The sequence below is a fragment of the Abramis brama genome (assembly GCF_963993115.1).
Source record: "Abramis brama genome assembly, chromosome: 21".
Taxonomy (NCBI): Eukaryota; Metazoa; Chordata; class Actinopteri; order Cypriniformes; family Leuciscidae; genus Abramis; species Abramis brama.
The window spans coordinates 24,694,407-24,717,319 of record NC_139983.1 but is presented as its reverse complement, the minus strand read 5'-3'; the positions used below and the strand labels follow the sequence as shown (position 1 = coordinate 24,717,319).

The 22,913-nt window shown below is 37.4% G+C and overlaps 2 protein-coding genes across 2 annotated transcripts in view; both read right to left on the bottom strand.

The window, feature by feature from the left end:
- adam12b (ADAM metallopeptidase domain 12b) overlaps nucleotides 1–1,926 on the bottom strand; it is a 107,613-nt gene extending 105,687 nt beyond the window's left edge. Inside the window, exons 1-2 of the mRNA XM_084096806.1 lie at nucleotides 1,762–1,926; nucleotides 309–1,485 (exon numbers count right to left, since the gene is read on the bottom strand). Coding sequence (XP_083952932.1) covers nucleotides 309–420 — 112 coding nt within the window. The 5' untranslated portion in view covers nucleotides 421–1,485; nucleotides 1,762–1,926. The remainder of the gene's footprint in view (nucleotides 1–308; nucleotides 1,486–1,761) is intronic.
- Nucleotides 1,927–3,524: 1,598 nt separating this feature from the next.
- LOC311072070 (uncharacterized protein) lies at nucleotides 3,525–16,121 on the bottom strand. Its single transcript, XM_084096808.1, has 7 exons — nucleotides 15,981–16,121; nucleotides 13,606–14,635; nucleotides 11,376–11,545; nucleotides 9,666–9,834; nucleotides 8,858–8,921; nucleotides 8,471–8,570; nucleotides 3,525–4,065 (listed from the first exon to the last, which is right to left on the bottom strand). The coding sequence occupies exons 1-7, from the start codon at nucleotides 16,038–16,040 to the stop codon at nucleotides 4,027–4,029; spliced, it is 1,632 nt and encodes a 543-aa protein (XP_083952934.1). The 5' UTR covers nucleotides 16,041–16,121; the 3' UTR covers nucleotides 3,525–4,026.
- Nucleotides 16,122–22,913: the final 6,792 nt, after the last annotated feature.

Here is a 22,913-nt window from a genome sequence, read left to right as displayed (position 1 = left end):
GTGTTTAAATGGATACAGTAACACAGTTTAGCAAAAAAAAAAAAAAAAAATAGTAGGGGTACACCAGCTTGTCACTGAGGCAGTAACCTCAAATGGTGCACCCTTAAAAGCTTTATAAGATACTAATATGCACCCTTTAGGGTTATATTATTTAGGGTTAGGCTATATTAGGCTATTACAAAGGTCTACTACCCCTGTGAGCGCATGCAGCCTATTAATAAAGAACTTACAGTGCTTTCATTTTTATTTAAGTTTTACTCAATGTAAACATTCAGTAGTAAGATAAGCACTAATATGAAGTGTCCTACCGTCGGGTGAGTGATGAGTGGAGACGCCAGCTGTCAGTCCCACTATCAGCAGCACAAAAGCGCGCAGTCCGCTCATGAGGCACCAGTTCTCCATACGCCGGGAGATCCTCATGATGCCCGGCTCCTTATGATGAGATCTTCATAATATACCCACACAGAAACACACAAATACACACACACACACACACACACGGCGCAGGAGGAGAGGATGTGGGGGACTTCCTGCAATACGATTAAATCCACAGGGGAGCGAGGGGAGGAGGGTGGTCTACAGACCCGCGATAGAGCTGTCAGAAAAACTTTACAAAGCCGCCAATAGTGCTGAAATCTTGTGTTCAACTGTGTTCACACACTGTCCCGTGTCACACATGCAGAGTGTAAACAAAAGCAAGGAGCACACGTACAGATACGAAGAGATATTGGTTAGGTCTCCTGCTTTGGTGAAGTGTTGATTCTTTGGAAGAGTGCTGCTTAAATCTCCACGTGTTTTATATGGGTGCTCTGCAGGGTCCTAAAGCCATTAGTCCACCATATCGAGCATAACCGACAAACTATTCATAAATAGTGTTTTGTTTTTGTTTTGCTTGTTTGTTTTTAACCAAATAAAATAGAGATATAATAAAGTCTATATATTTACAAATCAGCAGATCTGATGAATTGTCGAAACGTATAAATAGGATACAAAATTCCACTGTCATTGTGCTATTCTTATTCACACAATACTGTGAATGGCTTCTGTTTGATATGGCATGAATGAGTTCATTGGTACCAGTTTCAATGGCACTGTAGTTAAAATCTATGTATTTTACATTATCTGCATTTTAATCAGTACATGAATAAGTTAATTTTACAGCAACATTGTTGCAGAAATTAAGAAACTGTATATTTTTATCTGGCTCAACATCCACATATTTTCTGAGTTTAGAAAATGCAAGAAAGACAATTATTCATTTTCTTAATGGGGTAATTTTCTCTTTCATTTTCATTATTAAAGGCACTTTATAATAACTCTTTCAAGGTTTCCAGCAGGTAGCATACTGACCTTAGCCTGGTTAAAACCAGACCATTCTCAGTAGTAACTGAGTTATGGTCTGGCAAAGCTCCATAGACAAATCATTTCCAAAGGGGCGTCACCAACGGACGTCGCTCAAATGCCTCTGGGCGCAGTTGGATAGACCTAAAACCAATCAGAGCGATCGTTCGTCATCGTGTAAAGCCATATGCTGCGTCCCAATTTGCCTAAGTTACACTACGCCATAAATGTATGTACTCTTTTTGTGAAGAAAAGATATTTACTTTTGAATGTGTAGCAAAAAAGTAGGCAAGCTTTAGGACATACTACTTCGTCATCTTTATCGGACGGATCTGTCGCTTGCATCCTGTCACTTAAACTGCCCTGTCAATCATCGTGTCACAGTTAAAATCCTCTATTAAATCTAATTTAATTCCCTACCGTTTCGGAGAGAAATGTAGTAGCACGTTCATCTGCCAGTGGGTCTTTTATGGAGACTGTCCTCATGTGTTTGCAATTTGAATATAATAATGCATTTAAAAGTTGAATGGACGTCGCTCAAATGCCTCTGGGCGCAATTGGATAGACCTAAAACCGATGGTCATTGTGTAAAGCCCGCCACAACGTTTCTGATTGGTGCCGCGATTTCGACGGTATGGAAATGGGCTTGAATGAGTTCTTTGCCAGACTACTTCTCGAGCAAATCTGAATTTGCCGGAAGTTGTCTGGGTTTTCCCAGGCTATACTGACCTCAGAGACTCAAGGACTTTTCAGCAATGATGATATATTGCTGAATAAATGAGCATATTTGGTTGCTCTTCCTTTCATGAGACTTTCAAAGTACCACAACCAGCTCTGAATTCTTATTGCTGAACAAATTCGATTTTTACACCCTTAGGTTACTTGTATCTGCTTTATCATCCATCTGTCATCTAACTGATCACTGAGTTTCCAGACTAATCTTCCGTAACGCTGTGCTCTCCTGAATTCTATTACCCCAAATTTCACGTTCCACACCAGAAACCCTGACACTTCCAGGGCAGAGAAGTCAGTGGAATATATGCCCTTTTCTTATCATCATATCCAACACCATATTAACAAGTATAGCTTTACTTCACTTACTGAAATTGCCTATTATAGAAAGAGAATATAATATCCAAATTTTAATGTGGGGAATAATTGCATACTGAATCTGAAAAAAAGGGGCAGAAAAGCTGGCAATACTCTTTTTTTTTTTTTATTCATTGAGTAAAACTTATATAAAAATGAAAGTACTGTAAGTTCTTTATTTTATTTTATTTTTCAAAGAAATTATACCATGAGACTATTTGACTTTATATTTGACTGAAATTATACCATGAGACTACTTAAGAACAAAACCACCATTTCATAAGTAGAACAAGCTGCAAAAATGCACCGTTTTTGTGTCTGTCCCTTTAAATGCAAATGAGCTGCTACTCCTGGCACAGGGGGCGGAGCTACAACAGCTTATGTCCTTTTACCTCACACAGACATGCACTGAAAATTTCAAAAACTATTAGCCTTTTATGTTCAAACCGATGTCAGAAAGATGGAGAGACTCAAGAAGAAGTGACAACATGTAGACAACATTTCTGAATGGTTATTTGGTGAATTTATGTAGCTTATGTGTAGTTATCTTCTAGTCATTGATTAGCATATTCTGTCTTGATAATCTATAAATCGCATTCCCGGGGGTGGGGTTTATGTAAATTTTAGGGTTAGTGATGTCACTAACCTGGGAAGAATGTCATGTAGTCCCTACCAGCTGTTTGTTGTAGTCCTTAAAAAGGAATTTCTTTAAAATAAAATATCTCCCATTGCTTTGAACTTTGAGCGTCGTAATTTTGCATTTGTTGTTTATGCTCAAACAGCAACATTACGCACTATCTAAAGTTAGAAAAGTGAAATCATATTCAACCACCCCTTTAACAAATACATATTTAGGGCATTCAGTATCTGTAAGGCAAATGACTTTTGGTGGCCTAATTAACATTTTGTGGCATTGTGCTATTTATTTGGAGCAAAAAAAACCACAAAAAAACCTGGGTCAATTATAATTTAAAACAACATTTTAACTGGTACAACACACTATATTCTGAAGAGTTTATATGACAGAACACTTTTTTTTTTTAACAGAAAACAGACTCCATTAAGCAGAAACTGATTTCGCCATGTACAACATTCCATTCAACCAATCAGATTTTAATCAAGTTTACAGTTTATGTCAAGTTTAGACTTACAACCAGGGTTTGGTGCTTCTATCATTTCATATCATTTAGGTTTAGAGCTGGAGATATGGTCAGGACTAAATTTTGGAACAGGAATATTGTTCCAGGATCAACAAAATATACTGACCCATGAAATGCATCTAACTCGGAAAAATCAGGACGTGCCTCTAATGAGGTCTAGAGTCTTATAAGCAATCTTATACTGTATTGTCAAACATGTTCTCTTTAAAAATACTTATCAGACAGCAAGGACACAGCAGTCCATGGACGTGCGTCCATATATAATGTGGATTCACCCCAGGCAAAAGGTGTTTTATATTTGGAACAATGCATCAGAAAGCCAAGCTCTCTGCTCTCTGCTCTCAGGAGGGAGCTGCAAAGGTCTTGCTCGTCTTCAGTTCTTTGCCTCAGGCAAAGAGAGCGCGGGGGATATGAATTTTGTGAACAGGCACTTCCATCAGTCACTGTGTCTTTGAAGAATCTGATCCAAAAGTTTCTGTGGAAAAAAAGGAGAGAAAACTTTAACTAAACTACAACTAGCCAAGCATCCTCCTTGCCAGAGCACCTGCACGCTCAGGCCAAGTGGTGAAGAAATGAAGGGGAAGGGACTGTGTAATCTACAGATTACCCAGAATTCTCCCGACCTGTCCCCCTGGGTGGCCATCTCCACCGGGAGCAATGATAACCTGCTATCTGTGCTCAAACCACATCATGCTATCATGACTTTTCTCTCCTTGGAGGTATTCATTTTATTTTCTGCCTGATTTCCTTGTCCTCGGCTATCTTTGATGCTGCGCTCCGTCAACTGCTACAGAATAACCAACACATTCCAGTGTAGATTAGAAAAAGTTGAATATGTTTTGTTCGGGAAACAAACTTTTGTCATGAACTGCTGTTTTTTTTTTTTTTTTTACCAACTTAGAGGAACCATTTAAGAGTTGGAAGTCAACTTAAAGGGATAGTTCACCCAAAAATGAAAATTTTGTCTTTACATTTTCACCCTCAAGTTGCTCCTAACTTTCTGTTGAACACAAAAGAAGATATTTTGATGAATGTCGGTAACCAGACAGTTGACGGACCCCATTGACTTACATAGTAGGAAAAAAAAAAACTATGGAAGTCAATGGGTGCTGTCAACTGTCTGGTTACCAACATTCTTCAAAATTGAACTTTTGTGTTCAATAGAAAAAAAGAAACTCATACAGGTTTGGAATAACTTAAGGGGGAACAAGTAATGACAAAAATTACATTTAAGGGTAAACTATCCCTTTAAAAATTTAAGCAAATTTAGAACTTCTGTTCAAAGGTTTGTGTTTTTTTATGGCTTTGAAAGAAGCCTCTTATGATCACCAAGGCTGGTTTATTTGATCAAAAATACAGTAATATTGTAACTGTAATATTGTGAAATAGTATTAAAATATAAAATAACTTTTTTTGAATTTTAATATAATTTTAATATAATTTATTCCTGTGATGACAAAGATACATTTTTGCAGTCATTACTCCAGTCTTTAGTGTCACATGATCCTTCAGAAATCATTCTAATATGCTGATTCGGTGATCAAGCAACATTTCTTATTATTATCAAGGTTGAAAACAGTTGTGCTGCTTAATATTTTTGTAGAAACTGTAATAATTTTATTCAGGATTCTTTAAAAGGAAGTTCAAAAGAACAGCATTTAGAAATGCTTTGCAACAATATAAAAGTCGTTACTGTCACTTTTAATCAATGTAATACATCCTTGTAGAATAAGTATTAACCAATCAAATATTTAAAGGATTAAACACACATCTTTTGAGACCAATTGTGGTTGGATTAACATTTACACATGATGGAAGAAGCAAAAAAACAGCAAAAACCCGGACTGGTATGATTTAAGTCAGACTAAAGCGTCAGACTAAAAGACAGATGAATGCTTTTTCTCAATTGAAATCAAACCTTCAAAGTGCCTGTAAATGCATGTATATTGAGTATTACTGTAATGATCAATTACTGGAATTTTCAAAGTCCTTAATTATTATCACAGGGCAAACATAAGAGCCATAGAAAGTTATGAGAGACAAAACAATGCCTATGTGAACTCTTTTGACATCTCTCTCTCTCTCTCTCTCTCTCTCTCACTGTATCTCTACCTGCACCAGGTTCACTATCTTCATCCTGACTTATCAGGAATCCATCACTGTCGCACAGGAGGTGCCAGCCTGAGAGACAGAGGGGCTTCATGGGAGACAGAGAGCAAGACACTTCATGACAAAGTATCAGCCTCACAGGACCTGACACCCATTAAAACAACACACCCCGACAAGAGATTTCTCCTTTACAAAAGCTCACGTTTTAGGCATCCAGGGATCAGCCTGTCAGCAAAGAGATCTAAAAATTCCAATAAAAGCTGTCCTGTTGTGGAATTCAACACTCTAAACATCAAAAACAAGGAAATTATTGTTGACACAACCCTCCTTTGTGTCAAAAGCGTCCCACAAGTATCAGGGCCATGTCTGTCACCGAAAACAACAAAAGGAATGCATGAATAAATCACCCTTGAGTGGAATTAATCTCGATATCAAAAAGTAAAGGATTCATTTGAAGAACTATACTGACCTCTGCTGGAAGACAGGGCAAGTACAATTGATATGTTCACTTAATAAAGGAACAACTTGCTGAAAATAGAAGATTATGCCTTTATTTCCAAACCCTCCAGTTTTTTCAAACCTGTACGGCTTTCTTTTATTCTGTGAAACACAAGACATTCTGCAGAATGTACTAGTCGATCTTTTCTATGCTATTATAATGAATGGGGACTGGAACTTTTAATCTTCAATAAGTATAATGTAAATAAGTCAATAAGTAACACGTCAGTAAGTAACATGTAAAAGTGGTCCAAATGACTTGTGCGCAATATTTAAGTGTTGTAAAGTCATATGATAGCTTTGGATAAGAAACTTATGTCATTATTCATTGATAATAGTCTCTTTATTTGAGATATTACATCAGTTAGTCCAATTAGTGAATCATTAATAGTTTACCTATTAATTAATAAATCATAGTTTCGTGAAACAGATCAATAGATTCATTGAAAAGATCTGACTCAAAAGAACTTTTAATTCACAAAACAAAACATTGTTTCTTCTATCAAGGCGAACTAGGACAGATGTCAGGATTATCAGTGAATAACAGCTTAAATTTATTGTGTGACTTCAGAAGACTTGAAATATACTGCACAAGTCATATGAATTACTATCAAAATAGTGTTTTTCCTTTTTTTTTAAATGAAAGAGCTTCAGTCACAATTAATTGTAATTACATGGGGAAAAAAGCAATCAGCATGGTTTTCAAAAAACCTCCTTTTGTGTTCCACTAAAGAAATTCAATATGGAACTAAATCAGGGAAAAAATGTATAACAGTTTTCATTGTTTGGGTAAACTATTCCTTTAAAATTTCACAATGGCCTGACAAGATTAATGTAACAGTTATGTCGCATATGATAATTTCCAAGCTGCTGCGAAGCACTGTTGAGACTCTCAGCATGAATTCATCTCATGAGTCTCTATATATCACTTGACACCTCAGAGCAGAGGTAAAAGTTTAGCAAGTTGAGTTCAGACAGTCTGGCACCCCACAGCACCAGCTGTTTCTAACCGGAGGGAAAGTTTTCACAGAGTAACACAAGTTTCATCTCCGCTGGTACATTTGGGCTGACAGTTGTGATAGAACGCATTAAGAGACAAAAGCCTCAGGTGTGTTTGTCCTTGTGGGGGTCATTAAAGGTCAGTCTAGAGGATCACTTTAGAGTGTTCACTGTTGCAGAATCAGCACAAAGCAACACAGCTATTCTGTCATGACTTCAATTTGTAGGCCAGTCCGGACGGCTAATTCACTTTGTGTGCCCTCTAGAATTTCCAAGAGCAAGAGGCATTTAGAATAGTGGTTTTCAAGTCTACGGTTAACACTATTTGAAGACACTTTCACAATTTTGTTCTACAACATAAATTACATGGTCATACCTCGTGGTGTTAAATGTTACTAGCAAATTGCAAAGTTGCTTGTTTAGTCAAGCACATAGCGTAAACTCACATCCTAGATCAATGGGTCTCAACCGGGAGCTGAGGCTGAGAACTGTCCTGGAGAGAAATCTGAAGCATGCAAAAGTCTCAGAAAAAAAAAAGAAAAAGAAAAAAAAAGTCTTAATTTATTCAGAGCTTTATTTTAAAAACTCAGACATTCCACAGGGAACCCACTGCTGGAAAAAGCTAATTCTCTTCAAGGTTTTAGGACTACAATCTGAACAGCGCTATACAGTTTCAGTTAAAACGAGTCTAAAATTTAATTTGGGCTATTAAACCAGGCACGCTTTAATTGAATTTTTATTTTAATTATATTCTTCTAAGGTAACTACATATCTGGGTGCTGAAAAAAGGCCCTATCATATTTTACTATTCTGCTTCGATTCAGCTCAGAAGCGTGTCTATATAAGGTTTCATTTTGCTATATAAATGTCAGTTATTTGATGAAATTCACAATGTGTGACCCAGCATGTTCTCTGTAAACATCAGGATACATCTAATTCACTTTTATGAAAGAAAAAAAAAGAAAAATATGATGTGCTTTGAGACTAAAATGGTTGTAGAGTTTTTGTAGTAAAACTAAATAGCTGTTTCAGTACAACAAATAAACTTATTTTCTGCATTTCTCTTAGCTTGTATAATAATCTAGCATTTATATTACACTTAGCATTGTTGAGAATATTGTTAGCTCTTAGATTAACAGAAGCGACTGCTAAACGGATACATGCAAATAAAAGTACAAGCTGAATTTTTTTTTTTTTTAATGATTAAGGTTTTATCTCGTAAAATCTATAAGCCTTAAAATACAGAGCAGTTTTTGTGTGAGATAAAGCTTAACCTTTTTGAAGACCTCTGCCCTCAGTCTGTTGGTTTCAGACACCAGTCTCTTCCTCTCCTCCTCCTTCTTTTTGGCCACCTCGGGGAGTTTGTTGTAAATCCTGCAAGCACAGACTGAGGATGATGGACATATAATGACATGAAAACAGTGTGGAAGAAGGAATTGATTCATCTTCACCTAAACACAAACAGGAACACACAAATAAATACCTTGATGTACGTATGTCAATATATGCTTTAATCCACTATATTTCATCTGATCTGGTGGCTTTTACTCCAGCAGAGAGATAACCGAACATTATCCTTATCAGAAAGGGGTCATATTGTGTTGTTGCACTGATAAGCACTGGTGCTGTGATATTTTGAGAGAGTGTGTGCGAAATCTCACCGTCTGGACCTCCATTGCATCTCCTTGCCTGAGATGGCTCTGTCCCTGGGTTTGAAAAGGTTATCTACAAAACACATTCAGCAGGATTATAAAGGATAAAAGTGAAATGAAAAGTTTGTTACAAAGCTTAATATTTAATTGAATTAATTTATTCTTCAGTTGCAGTTTTCTAAAGACCGTCATAGTCAGTCTGTAACTTTTCTGACCGATGTAGCTTCGCAGAACATTTTCTAATAGATGCATTTATGAGCTTACTGAATAAATATTGGAGTTGCATATACAGTAGCTATTGAATAAGAACATTTTTACAGTAACTTGTAGAATCATATTGAAGCCAATAGGGGGCATCAGGAAGCTGCAGGATATTTCATGTACTTTTTAAGATTCATTGTTCATTCTCAACAGGGCCACAATGATACACGTAGAGGCCTTTGAGATCTTAATTCTGTCGGTTTGCTTTATATAAGTCTGTCCGTCCCAAGTTTGTTCTGACATTACTGAATTTTTAATGCACCAAAAGTTTCAGTGCAGCACTGAAGCATGTCTTCCTGTGACGGCGTCAATAATGTGCCTTGCCGCAGTGCGCATGCCCTAAAAATTAGATGATTACCCTTATACCCACTGTTGGCACATTTTGCAGGCATTTACCACACTGATGCACTGTTAGTAAGTAATTGTTCATTGCTTCTGTGGACACCTGATTGAATGGTTGTAGAAGTGACTCTGAGACTGCATTGCTGCAGCACCAGATCTGCACTACAGCTCCTTCATCTGTGCATAGGATCCTAATGAAAACAGAGTATCTTACCACTAAGTGGGTGTGGTTTGGTGCAGTTCCGCCTACGGTTAGCCGTCTCCACGCCCATGATAAATTCTGCTGTTTGTAAGCTCCGCCTCTCCCTGGCCCTCAGTTCCAATCGCCGCACCCGATTCTGAGAGCGAGAGATGAAATCTGGCCGAAACAGCTCAAGAGCCTCCTACACACATTTAGAAATGAACACAAAGTTTATGCCACAGTGCAATGCTGGAGTGTATATACATGATTTGCCACAATCGGGTGTTCAGGAAGGAAGTAAACTTGAGGCTTTGTTCACACACAAATCCAATTAGATTTTCAATAGGCATGTACAATCTAGCTAGACTTTTTACATTTTTCAATATCGGATGTATTTTGGTTGATATTGGATATTTAAGTGTACATGATCATGTTTCCTATTTTTACATTTAGATTGCACTTTGATATAATCTGACACTCACAAGTTAAAGGTCCCATTCCATGGATTATTTTTATTATTTTATCATGTTTCCAGGGGTGCCCTTATAATGTTAGTATGTTTTTTAGATCAAAAATTGTTATAATTTAGAAATAAAAGGCATATTTCCTAGCCTGATTTCATTCCCTGGTTTGAACACTCTGTTTGAAGGGGCGTGTCTGCTGTGAGACTTCAGTGTAAACGCCCACTGCTGTGATTGGCTGACATGCTTGCATATGAAATATCTGGCATTACATGTGGAACTATCTGGAAAACTTTTACTATTACAGCTATTATACGTTTTTACTATTACAACTATCGGGATTAACGAATCGTGAGAAGTTTTTTAAGTATTTAGATCTATTTCAATCACATAAAAAATTGCAGTGAGCGTTGAGCAGATGACAGCCTGTTGATCGCGTGAAAAAAGATCTTATCATTGCAACGCAGTTTCTGCACTCACTAATGATTTCACCAATGCAAACATGAGGCATATAAATACAGTAAGAGCTTCGTTGTGCAGTGTAACAGCGTCATTTATTTCATAACGAGTTTTGGCAAGTGTCCAGATAAACTCGCGCTGTGTGATTGATTGACAGCTTGGACGATTGGAAAGGGATTGTTCTTTGATCGCTTTCTGTATATTAATCACAGTTTAAGTAAGATTATTTTCATCCTACTAAGAGAAACTATGTTAAGTTGATCGCTACTTCCATATTAAATCACTACTTACCGCTTGCTGGAATATAGTTGAAATTGCCCCCTTCGTCAGTATGAAACGCTGAGAGAAGCCTGCTTGATATTATCCCAGGTTAGAAAAACAGTCCGTGGTGAAATGGACAGAGCAAACTAACAACTTCGAATTAAACTTTTGCGGTATCCGATTATAGATAAACATCAACCGTCTGTTGACATTTCGCCATCAATACGCCTGTGTTCCTGTGGGCGGAGGTTAGTCTAAACACGGTTCTGGTGATGTCACTAATGAAGGAAGTAGAGGGGTGTAGTCCAATCGAGCCGTTTTTTGTAGTCAACTTCTGTTAAATAAAATATCTCGCTTGGCATTGAACTTTGAGCTTTATAATTTTACAGATATTATTTATACTCTAACAACAACATTACACACTAACTTAACTTTGAAACATGGAATCGCATGCAACGGGACCTTTAATCTATAAAACAGTAATACATTTTAAAATACTGTTAATAACACTGCCTGTCTGAACAAACCCTACGGAAGCCAGGTTCCCTCAGTAAAACCATACCCTCAAGCTAAGCAACTGCGGTTTAGTAGCCTGCTGGTCAGTCCTGGACCCACAGGTGCAATTAGTCAGGTGAGGAGAGACCGGGCACTCAATAAGTCTCCTGACTTTCTGAGCAGTGTGGAAAACTGTTCTGACCTCACGAGGGGCCCTTTCATACACCTGAGGGACTCCTGGACAGATAAATAATGATGTTAGCTTAGTGCCTTAGCACACAGCCTTACAAACACTCGCTATAACACTTTTACCTGGATAAGAAACACTTATGCATTGTAATACATTAAAGTACTGGTACATAGTGCAAGACATGCAACAGTCCACAATAGGGTTTGCATACTTTTTAGTATTTAAAAACAAATGTGAAAAAGCATTGCTCTATCAACTTCTGTAATGTGACACATTTACAAGAGAAATTGAATATTGAGTGGGAAGTAATGTGGCGGGACATGATTTTGTCCATCGGGATCGAGATTTTAATAGTTGTACAAGCAAGAATTACCATTACTATTGCTCAGACTTAAGTTCCTGGGTTTGTTCATATGCATAGCAAGTTTATGCTACGGACATGAATGTTACCTCAATTCATGCAGGTTTAATAAGGACAGGTGTGCCATTTTTCAATCCCTTTCAATTTTTCTTTTTCAAAGACTCACAGTGAATTTAGCATGAATTTAGAAACTGAATATTGGAGGAGGTCAACACCCTAGAAATGACCCAGAACCTCCTAGCAACCACCAGTGTGCTAAAAACCACTCATAACACCTAAGCAACCACACAGCAATGCCAGTGCGGTGTGGCAGTAAAGTGAAAAATGGTGTATAGTAAAGGTGTGGTCACATTTGTTGTTGTTCGGCAAATTTTCACAGGTGAAATCCAGTCATTTTAATTTGGAATCCACACAGTCTGGAATTTCGTATGAGGGTGAAAGATTTCCCCAAGCTGTACACGCAGATTCATAAATTACAGTAATATTCACGAAAAAATTGGGTTGTATAAATGTCATACCAGTTCTTTTGGAAGATCGTGTCTCTTGATACTCTAATTCAGAGTAAGATGTTGCATTTTCAAGGCGTTTGACACTGAGCACATATGAGCTCTTGAATATCACAGGGGAGTCCACCATTTTATCAAAACTGGCTCTGAAATAAAAGTTAAAATCCTATTCACTAAAGTATGTCAAGCTCAGTAAGAGAGAGACCGGCTGATTTAAATGACAGATGCAGGCGGTTGCAAAAGGACATTGAAGGATTGGCACATAAATAAACTAAGACTTGTGTATAAGTGTCCTTTTGAGCCCTCCCTACTTTGGTACCTGGTGTTAGTTCATCAGAGCCCAGTCATGCAGTCGTGCCGTCACATGCCTCAAAGACCACAGGCAAAAAATCAGGGTGCTGCAGAGAGGATGTTATCCTTTGACTCAGCACAAGGAAATGTGTTTAGCCGTACAGAGCCAGAATAGAGGCCAGAGAAACCAATAGACTTTAGACGCAAGGTAATGTGGAGTCAATGATGCATCATCTCACATAAGAAGATTGAAACTCACCCTATTTTCTTTTCAATAGCTCCCACTCACTCGCTTTCTATTACCTTGTAAAAAATCAGTGTCCTGACTATGCATCTACTAGTTATCCTGCAAGGTAAAAAACTGCAAAATACCAGTATAAAATCCTTATATGCTACAATACACTACTTGCCTTTACCTGAAAATAATCTCCAAGATCACTCTCTCTGTTAAAAATCCTGCCTCACAGCGAACTTCCTACTAAGACATTTCATTCCATCTTTGGACATCCAGCCATGCACACTAGTATATCAAGCAATGCCAGATTAAACCTATTCTGCCAATTTGTGCCAGTGGGCCTTTTTATCTGACGCCTGAGTGACCCACTTGAGCTGGCGTGCCAATGCAATGTTCATCTGGATTGAAATGTTTCAGGTGCATTCTTTTATTTTCATAAATCCATTTATAGTATTTCTGACAATGCATTCCCATTCCCAAGGAGCTTTTGGGAAGGCTGTCTCATTAACAATGCATGAGCCACCAATCAGAAGTTGTGCAACCTGAGTAGGATATGTTGAAATGTAAACACACTGGCAAAAATATCACATGGTCCATCCGAAAGGTATGTTGCAGCAATGGTAGAATAAATGAGAGCAACAAAAAGAGAGAAAGAGGGAGAGGATGGATACATTTGCATGGTTCTGTCGAGCAGGGAGGTGATATAGGTAGTACCTGATGGCTTGCTGAATGCCTGTCTGGCTCTTAGATTGCACTGCGGAGGCCCTAAGACATCATTAGCCTTTCCATTCAGTCTGAAGGCAGCAGAAGATGAGTGGCACCTTGTTCTGAATGGCAATGATGTTAAAGTGGAACACAGTGTGTCGGAGCTGGAGCCAGCATTATTCTTAAAGGCACTGCCATTGATAGTTGAACCATCCTTCAGGTGCTGGGAATGCCTTTCTTTTCCATCAACGCCAACGTTCGCCATGTCCCAGTCACTGAAGGGCATTTTAGGTTGAATCGTCATCCTGGGTTTCTCAGGGGTCTGAGTAAAAGATGGTTTTCCAAGGGAAAGGGACAGAGTGGATCTATACAAAGTCTGTCTAAGAGGGATTGAGAGGGATTTGTCCAAGTACAGAGTAGATCTGGACAGCTTGGATGGTAGGAGCTCCAGATGGACGCAGGAGCGGAAGATGTGACGTTTTAAAGGGGGTGAAGAGTCTGTTTGCTCATCTTCCATGGTGTAGCTGTGCCTGTGGACAGGCGGAGCTTGGGGGCTGCTGGGGGTCTCATTATCGCAATGATGTTCTCTGCACTCGTCCACCGTCACCACACCTGCTTTATGTCTAGGAGGCCTCTGAATGCCAGCAATGGCTTTTAGGGTTTTATTTTCACTTCGGGCCATGGAAGAGGGCACTGTGTCAGGAATGTTTAGAGGACTAAATGCTGAGCTTTGATAAGGCATACAATCCCTTTTTGGAGACAAACTCCGGGTGGTGGTGATGGTGATGGAGGAGAAGCTTGGTCGTAAAGTGGGTCTACTGAAGCAATGGAGAGCTTCAGGGACACTGCGTGTCCGGCCCAGGAATAAAAAAGGACTAAGTGTGTGTTCTGATCTCCATGATTCATCAAATGATGTGAAGCCAGGTAAAAATGGGGGTGTTCGTCTTCCTCTCACTGGGTCCTCCCATCTACTCCTCAGACTTCTGCATGGTGTCATGGCATTTTGGTGAAGGTGCCAGGAATACTCATTATCCACTCTCTGTGAAGTATAAGACCTTTAGTACCTTTTGCAAAATATTAAAGGAATATTCTGGGTTAAATACATATTAGATCTATCCACGGTTGATTTCCATTACTTTTCTGTGAACATACTGGATGAAGACTCTCAAAAAATCATTTTGAATTTTAGATGGATGACAAGAAATTATTCAATAATAGAATTTGCTCATATATTGGTTTGCATTTGCAAGCAAGTTTTAAACATGACCAATATCTATCAGATGAGATATTTAACAGCTTGAAAAAGTATATTTAGCATAGAAAATTTACTTACAGTTACAATGGAAGATGAGATAATCAAATCACTGTACAAATATGGCATAAAGTGGAATTATTTTATACAGTAATCAAAAGCATGTCAGAGATGTGGTCAATGGAGTTTGACTTGTATTTAACCTGGAATATTCCTTTAAATCAAAGCAGTAACATCCTCACATGCAAAGTGTCCTCGGGCTACAATCCACCTCTAAATGTGCTACGAATGCATCGTGATATTTGTAGTTTTTTATTATCCCTCTATAAATGTAAATTTCACCCTGAGGCTAAAAGATGGACACAAGTTCCATGCATCCATGCTGTTTTATGATGAAATCAGTAAAAGGCAGTAAAAATATCAGAGGAAACTATATTGCACACACTTCTGTATATTTTACAACAATTGATAAACCCATTATAATGATAATTAAAAATTGTAAGTTTAAAAATTACAGATAAACGAGGAAAAGTTTGTTTGGGTTTTTTTGCCAGAAAATAAGCATCTGGTGAAGACAGCTGTATTTAAGATATTATTATTCATTTTTATTTCTGATGGATTGCTATTTGATGAATTAAATGGTTGTTTTCAGTTACAATACAATGCAAAGTTACTACAAAAACAGCACAAATCACTGTTGTTTACCACTGATCGTGAATTTTGAACTCCAGATTGAAATAATGAGCAACAATAGAGTGAACACTGTCAACATTACAAAAATATATGCTGAAAAACTAATTTATACTAATATTTTGTAATTTATACCAGCACTAATGAAGGACAAAGTGACATGACATTGCACAAAATTGTATTTAATAAAGAACCTTTTAAATTTAAACAGGCTGCTTTAAAAGAATAAAGACTATTGATTTGAAGTCTGAATATAATGCATGTAACTTGAGCAAAAAGGACGGGACGTGAACTAGAAACAGATGAAAATGTTATTTTTTATGTGTAGCTTACAGTAACATTAACATGTTTCATTAACAAAATTGCTCAAAAAATCTCCGAAGTGTCCGACACCATAATGTAATTTGTCCAAACTGTCATTTGCTGCTAAAGTCTCTCTTACCTCAAGAATGTTTGGTGTCGACTGATAAGAGCACCTCCTGAGCCGCAAGTTCGAACGCATGTCTCTACATGTCAGGCTGTGGAAAACATAAATACGTCAGCCAAAGTTTTTAGATAAACGTATTAAGCAGTTTAAACAAACACAAGTTCGCCTAAAGTTCGGTGCACAGATGCCATATTATTCAAATAGCGAGACAAACTTAAAACGCAGTCTCAGCTGCCGAATGATGACAACACAAAACGAAACGAGCACGCGCCGTTTGCTAGCCCAACCAACTCCCATCTGTTCACCTTTAATTGAATTATTCATGAACTGGCACTATTATCTAGCGACCACGCCACTCAGTTTCCAAGTATTTCAGCCTACCTATATTACTCACAGATTATTGCTGTAGTTATACTTCGTGAGTCATTTCAATGTATTTCTAAATTCTGAAAAGCTTTTAGCCTACAATTGCTGTGTTTTTCTCATTCGCAGTCGCACTAGCTGCTTTTCATCATCAACAGCCCTGTTAAACCTCCAGTTGCCATATCAGATGACATGATTTAATTATTTACTAGCAAAACAGTAGACATTCCTGTTCAACTCTGTTACGGTCTATACAGCATATATGTAGGCTATACACATTGAAGTTAGTCTGTCTCCACTACTAACTGCTGCCCAGAAGCAGGCATTAAACAATTCTAATGAATTATTAGTATTGACTTATGTTAATTGACTTTTAATGTTAATAAAGGTTAATAAATGTTAATTTTTGTGTTAAGTAGCCTATCAAACAACATTACACACATCAATACACATAGGCCTACACATACACTTACACATGTATAGCCTACATAGATTTAAAAATAATAATGATAATAATTTAGCAGATGGCTTTATCAAGTGACCTACAAATTATACCTCTATCCCCCGGTTTCACAGAACACTTATACTGTATGCTGTAGACCCGGACTGTTTGAGCTGTTTTAACTGAAAGTGCCATATCTTAAAGGAGAAGTTCACTTTCAAAAAAACTTTTGCTGATAATTTACTCACCCCCATGTCATCCAAGATGTCCATGTCTTTCTTTCTTCAGTCGCAAAGAAATTAAGGTTTTTGATGAAAACATTCCAGGATTTCCCCCCATGTAATGGATTCTATTGGGACCCAAACGGTAGAAGGTCCAAATGACAGTTTAAGTGCAGCTTCAAAGGGCTTTAAACGATACCAGACGATGAATAAGGGTCTTATCTAGCGAAACGATCGGTCATTTCCAAAATAAATAAAAAAGTTTAAGTTTTATAAGCACAAATGTTCGCCTTGCTCTGTTCTGTGATGCGCGTTCGTGACGTCACGTAATACGCAATTACGTTGAAAAGGTCACGCTTGAAAAATTTCTGTCCTGAAGAAAATGTTCTTTTTGGCTTTTTAATATTAAAACACCCAGGATACGCACACGAAATGGGCATTTTAAACGATAAACTGACACAAATACATTTGAAAATGTGTATATGGTCCTCCTTCCGCACATTTGTAAACACGTCAAGTGTGACCTTTTCAACGTAATTGCGTACTACGTGACGTCTTCAACGCGCATCACAGAACAGAGCAAGGCGAGCGTTTGTGCTTATAAAACTTAAACTTTTTTATTTATTTTGGAAATGACCGATCGTTTCGCTAGATAAGACCCTTATTCATCGTCTGGTATCGTTTAAAGCCCTTTGAAGCTGCACTTAAACTGTCATTTGGACCTTCTACCGTTTGGGTCCCAATAGAATCCATTACATGGGGGGAAATCCTGGAATGTTTTCATCAAAAACCTTAATTTCTTTGCGACTGAAGAAAGAAAGACATGGACATCTTGGATGACATGGGGGTGAGTAAATTATCAGCAAAAGTTTTTTTGAAAGTGAACTTCTCCTTTAAAATATGTCACTGCCATTGTTTTGTCTCAAGATGCACCAGTGATGTTGTTGTTGTTTTTTTGGGCACATTTATTAAAGCTACTTAAATGTCCTAATTTAACTAATACCTAATCCTCACTTAATCTAAGCTCTATCTGTGAAACCAGGCCTAGATATTTGTGATTGTATATAAACATTTCAAGATGAACTCACAGGTCAACTAATAAAACTTGATGTTTTAGACATTGTAATGGCGAAAACTAAATCCAAATCCATAAATACTAGCTTTCTCCACTGTTTGGGATGCTAAAATAGGGGACTGCAAGAATATAACTCTGTATTATAAGGTTGGAAACCCTAAACATGAGCTGATTGTGGACATTAAGATCATGCACTTTAAACAAACACGTAAGCAAACCAATTTAATTTCATCATCCGGGACCTGAAGCAAAACTCATTATCTTATTCTCTTGTGCTTTAGCTCAACAACCAAAACACCCAGTGGGTGAAAAAAGAAGAGAACCATAAAACATTTCCAGTGAAAAAGAAAATTATGCATTCATTGCTTTTGTTTTCTGTTGGTTCTGCTTTATCCGTGTTGAACCAGTGAGAGGAATTGTATTAACAGCTGATCTGTCTCTGAAGAGTTGCTGGGCAGTATTGAATGTGCCTCTCCATGCTGATGATTGCTATCATCAGAGGGGGCTGAACAGTCACGGCTCTTGCCCTGACCTGAGCATTCATATGGAAAATAGGGAAAGGCTCAAGAGGTTGCATCTGTGGGGGAAACCGCTTGCAACGTGAGACTGCCAAGCCATTGCAGACCATCTGCAATGATTTGGTGTGTTGCAAATTAAAAACATTAATAACTGTTTTTGTACTTCTGGGTTAAACTTAGGATATTCTCTATGTAATTTTAGTAGTTAGTTTCTGCACTGATTAACATTGATCATGGTCCCTTTTCATGTATTATACTGTATGTAGTGGCTCTCAATAGGTTGCAAGTCTGTTATGATTCTGGACAGCAGGGAAAAACACAGCCTGATGCAAATAATAATATATAATATTATATTATATAATCCATATAATCCTATATTGGGATATCACTTTCCATATCTTTTGTTGTTGACATCAACGGAGTCCAATACAAAATTTAGTTTTCATCACTTGGTAGAAACTGGCCAAATTAGGTATGCTGAACACAGACAGGTTGACATCCTCGAAAACAATTGACAAAACTATACTATACTATACTATACTATACTATACTATACTATACTATACTATACTATACTATACTATATACAGTATAAGGTACAAGAAAATACTAGACAGGAGATAAAAAATATTGTCTCATGGATAAACATTAATTTTGATGACCACAATATGGCTATTGAGATTGTGAAATCATCAAAATTCAAAAGACATTTATTTAGAAATCAAACACTCAAACAAGTCAATGTAAAATTATTAAGTAAGTTTTCCTATTTAACCTATGTTATTAATGTTATGTTGTAGTATAACAAATTTTGGTACTGGGTGTCATGTCTTCTTAAATTTCAATGTAAAATCTTTGTCCAAAAGCAAAACCAGTTCAGAACAACTTATATAAATTAATTTCAAAACAATTGATGGGCAAACAATTTCTTTCATCTGAATTATTTTGGACCAGAAAAGCTGCTTTGGGCTTTATGTTGGATTAAAGCAACATGGTGTTGGTAATGTGATATCAAGCATGTCACTGGCTTCTCGCCAGTGCTGTTCAGTTGAGAACAGTATGTAGTCTGTGAAGGGCTGCTGTTGTTCCAGAGCTCATTGTGATGGGTGAATACACTGATTCACATGCAGAGGGAATGGGATGATGCCATGGGGGCATTGCAGCTGGGTTGGGAAACATCTCTAAGCACCATCGCACACAAATAAACACATCAGCAGCCAGCTATAACAGCAGGGGAGATATGAACTGGGGGCTCTAGCGGTGAGACTCCCTGATAGGCTGTCACTTTGTATCAAACCATATTTCTGCTTTGACTCCAAGGTGTTTGATTACGATGATAATTCAGCCATTTGATTAATGCCTGCTATAATGTGTAAGGACAGTCTGTTGAAATCTAGCCTCAAATCATACACCTACTATAATTTTATGGTACAACATGTCCTCAAAAATATTCAGACAAAAATGCTTCCATTTTACAAAGAGCATTAAACATATGCTAGTCTCATTCGTACATGTCAGTCATTTCACTTGGTGGCAATCTTTGAAACGCCTCTCGGGCAGCTATTTCAGTCAGGCAAGTGCAGCTCCTATATATTTGATCGGGGAAACATACAATTCTCCAAAGTTGTTCACCAAGTTTATGATTAAATTTCATATTTGAAATCACCAATGGAATCTGACAACAACTGTAATATAAATGTGGTTTCTTATGCTCAAATAGCATTAAAAAAGCTTATTTTTCAGGCTGGAGCAGCCAATGCACATGCGCAGCTCTAAGCACGCAAAGACTAACAGGAGAGAACGTGCACTGAGGCTGCGTGCAAAATCGCATATACTCTCTTGAGTAGGAACTTATTTTGAATTAGTAATTACTTCACAGCAGCAACTTCAAAAAAGTATGTTCTATATAGTATAAATGTGTAGTATGAATGTAATATACGCATTTCTCATTTGGACCTTGTACTGCATTTTGCAAATATTGCAATTGGTATAGTTTTTTAGACAACTGCATTGAGCTGGCCTCTGCACCTGTATCCTATATTATGAATCTGAATCTGGACGTACTACACTCACCATGTTGTCTTTATCATGTGACCTACCAGCGTCAGTTACATTGCTTCACTGCCATTCATAAATCCTCTCCCATGGCCTCATGGGATAGTACAGTGTCTATCGAATGCACACTTCAGATTCTCGCTGGAAGAAGTAGGTCATCCGGGTACTTTTTGCCTACTCTTTTATGAGTACTGTGACTTTGGACATACTTCTTTTGTCACATTCTGTTTTTCGCCTATATAGTAAGGAATGTGATTTCGGATGCAGCATGACTGTTCTGAGAATGACTACCAATAGGCGATTGACTCTTTTATTTAGAAGGCGGGACTTATTCCGCCATATTGCGTGTTGCTCTTTCTTCCACTTATAGTAATATGAGTGCACTATCTTTCTATACTACTCCCTAGTTCCCTATGATGTGAATCAGTATATTGTGAATAAAAATTTCGGCACTATTAAGAACAATGTTTGAACTACACTGGTCACTGTTTTTATTTCCCTAACGGATCATTTAATTTGATTAATTTGTTCGTGAGTTTAGACTACACTGCACTGTATCTTTTTGATTCACTGAAAAAAATTAAGAAATAAAGAAAGTTATTTAGGCATAAAGCTTTTGCCCTGACAAAATTCTCAATGGATTCCTGTTGAAATTAATGGATTTCGCCCATGAATATTTACTCAACAAGACTAAATCTGACTCCACCTTTAGAGTAATTTTTTTAGTAATTGGATTTCCAAATGAATGACTTTGTTTGTTACTGATTCGCTAAAATGAACCAACTTAAGAGTCATTAGTTTGGTAATCAGAATACACGGGTCGTGCTGTCTGCTGTCTGTTCACACTGTAGATTTAGTAGCAGTGTTGCAGCTCTGTTAAATATTGTGGGAAAATTTGATATACATTGTGATTTAGTATGGTTTTCCGTCTGCATCGACAGATGTATGCACGAGAACCTTTAATGGAACTGAATGTCACTGGTTCTGAATAAGACTGAGGAAGCGGATTGAGACTTACTGTACCTATAGTCACATTTAAATCTGTGTCTCAGAAGATATGAGGGGAAATGTGCTGATTGAGGCTGGAAATGTCTTCCAGATATTCTCAGTTTATTTCAATAAGCTAGGCTATAAGTATTATGAATAATTCAGTCAAATGCTGCTTTAAAAGTCTAATACTAAATCACTTGATCAGTTAATCTGCTGGAAGGGCAGATCAACACATTTAGAAGTCTCCATTCTGAGGCTCAAAACAGAAATTGACTGATCCTTCAGTTCAAGCCAGATATTTTTGTACTTTTATTTTTGATTCATAAACATGTCCATCTGCAAGAGGGAGAGATTTTAAACCAAAGCTTAATGCTTTGATGCAATACAAATCAAGAATTGTATGCTGAATCGTCAAAGTATCTTCAGTGTTGAATCTCTACAGTCTTATTGTATTTTCTTTTTAATTTGTTTTTGATTTCCTTTAGCTCAACTGCTAACATGTGCTACTGTAGCAATGCCAATATAATGGGTTTGAGTTCAAGTAAACACATCTACAGTAAAAAACAAAAAACATTAAATACACTGTAAATTGCTTTGGATTATGCCAAATGCATAAAATGTAAGTGCCACGTAAATGATCAGTTTTGATACTGGATTTACATCTGCTGATGTTTCCATTTTGATCTGTGATTCAGATAGACAAACCTCAACTCAATTATTGTTTTCTACTGTTTTTCTACAACATCTTACCACTAAATCATCAATCAATTAATTTACAGGTCCCTAATGTCACCATAGATCATCATCATCACCTCCACATTCCACCATATGCTTACAGGATCAGGGTAATTAATACATTTACAAGGACTAATGACCACATGTCATATTGGAGAGAAACAGTGAGTGACAGTGGAAATAATCATGGGCTGGATTTTCCATGAGGCAGTTCAACAGGTGTACCACAAAACAGAGCACATTCAAGGGAGGGACATTCTACCAGCTGGAAAAATCACTTTATGCCCACAGTCTCATAATCCCTTGACAGAAGGGGGTGTGATGTTTATGTAATGTCTCTAGGAAAGTTGTGAATAATGGATTTAGATCCACTTTGTATGTATGTCTAAAGTCAGCTCAGGCAGTGGTTAATTTTTACCAGCAGTTCATAAAAACGCTGCATTTTAAGTAGGGAGAAAATGTTAAAAGGCATTTTACAGGGACATTAAATAAGTTACATATTGTAATGTATATCCATTTGATTATTTCAGTAAAAAAAAAACTACACAT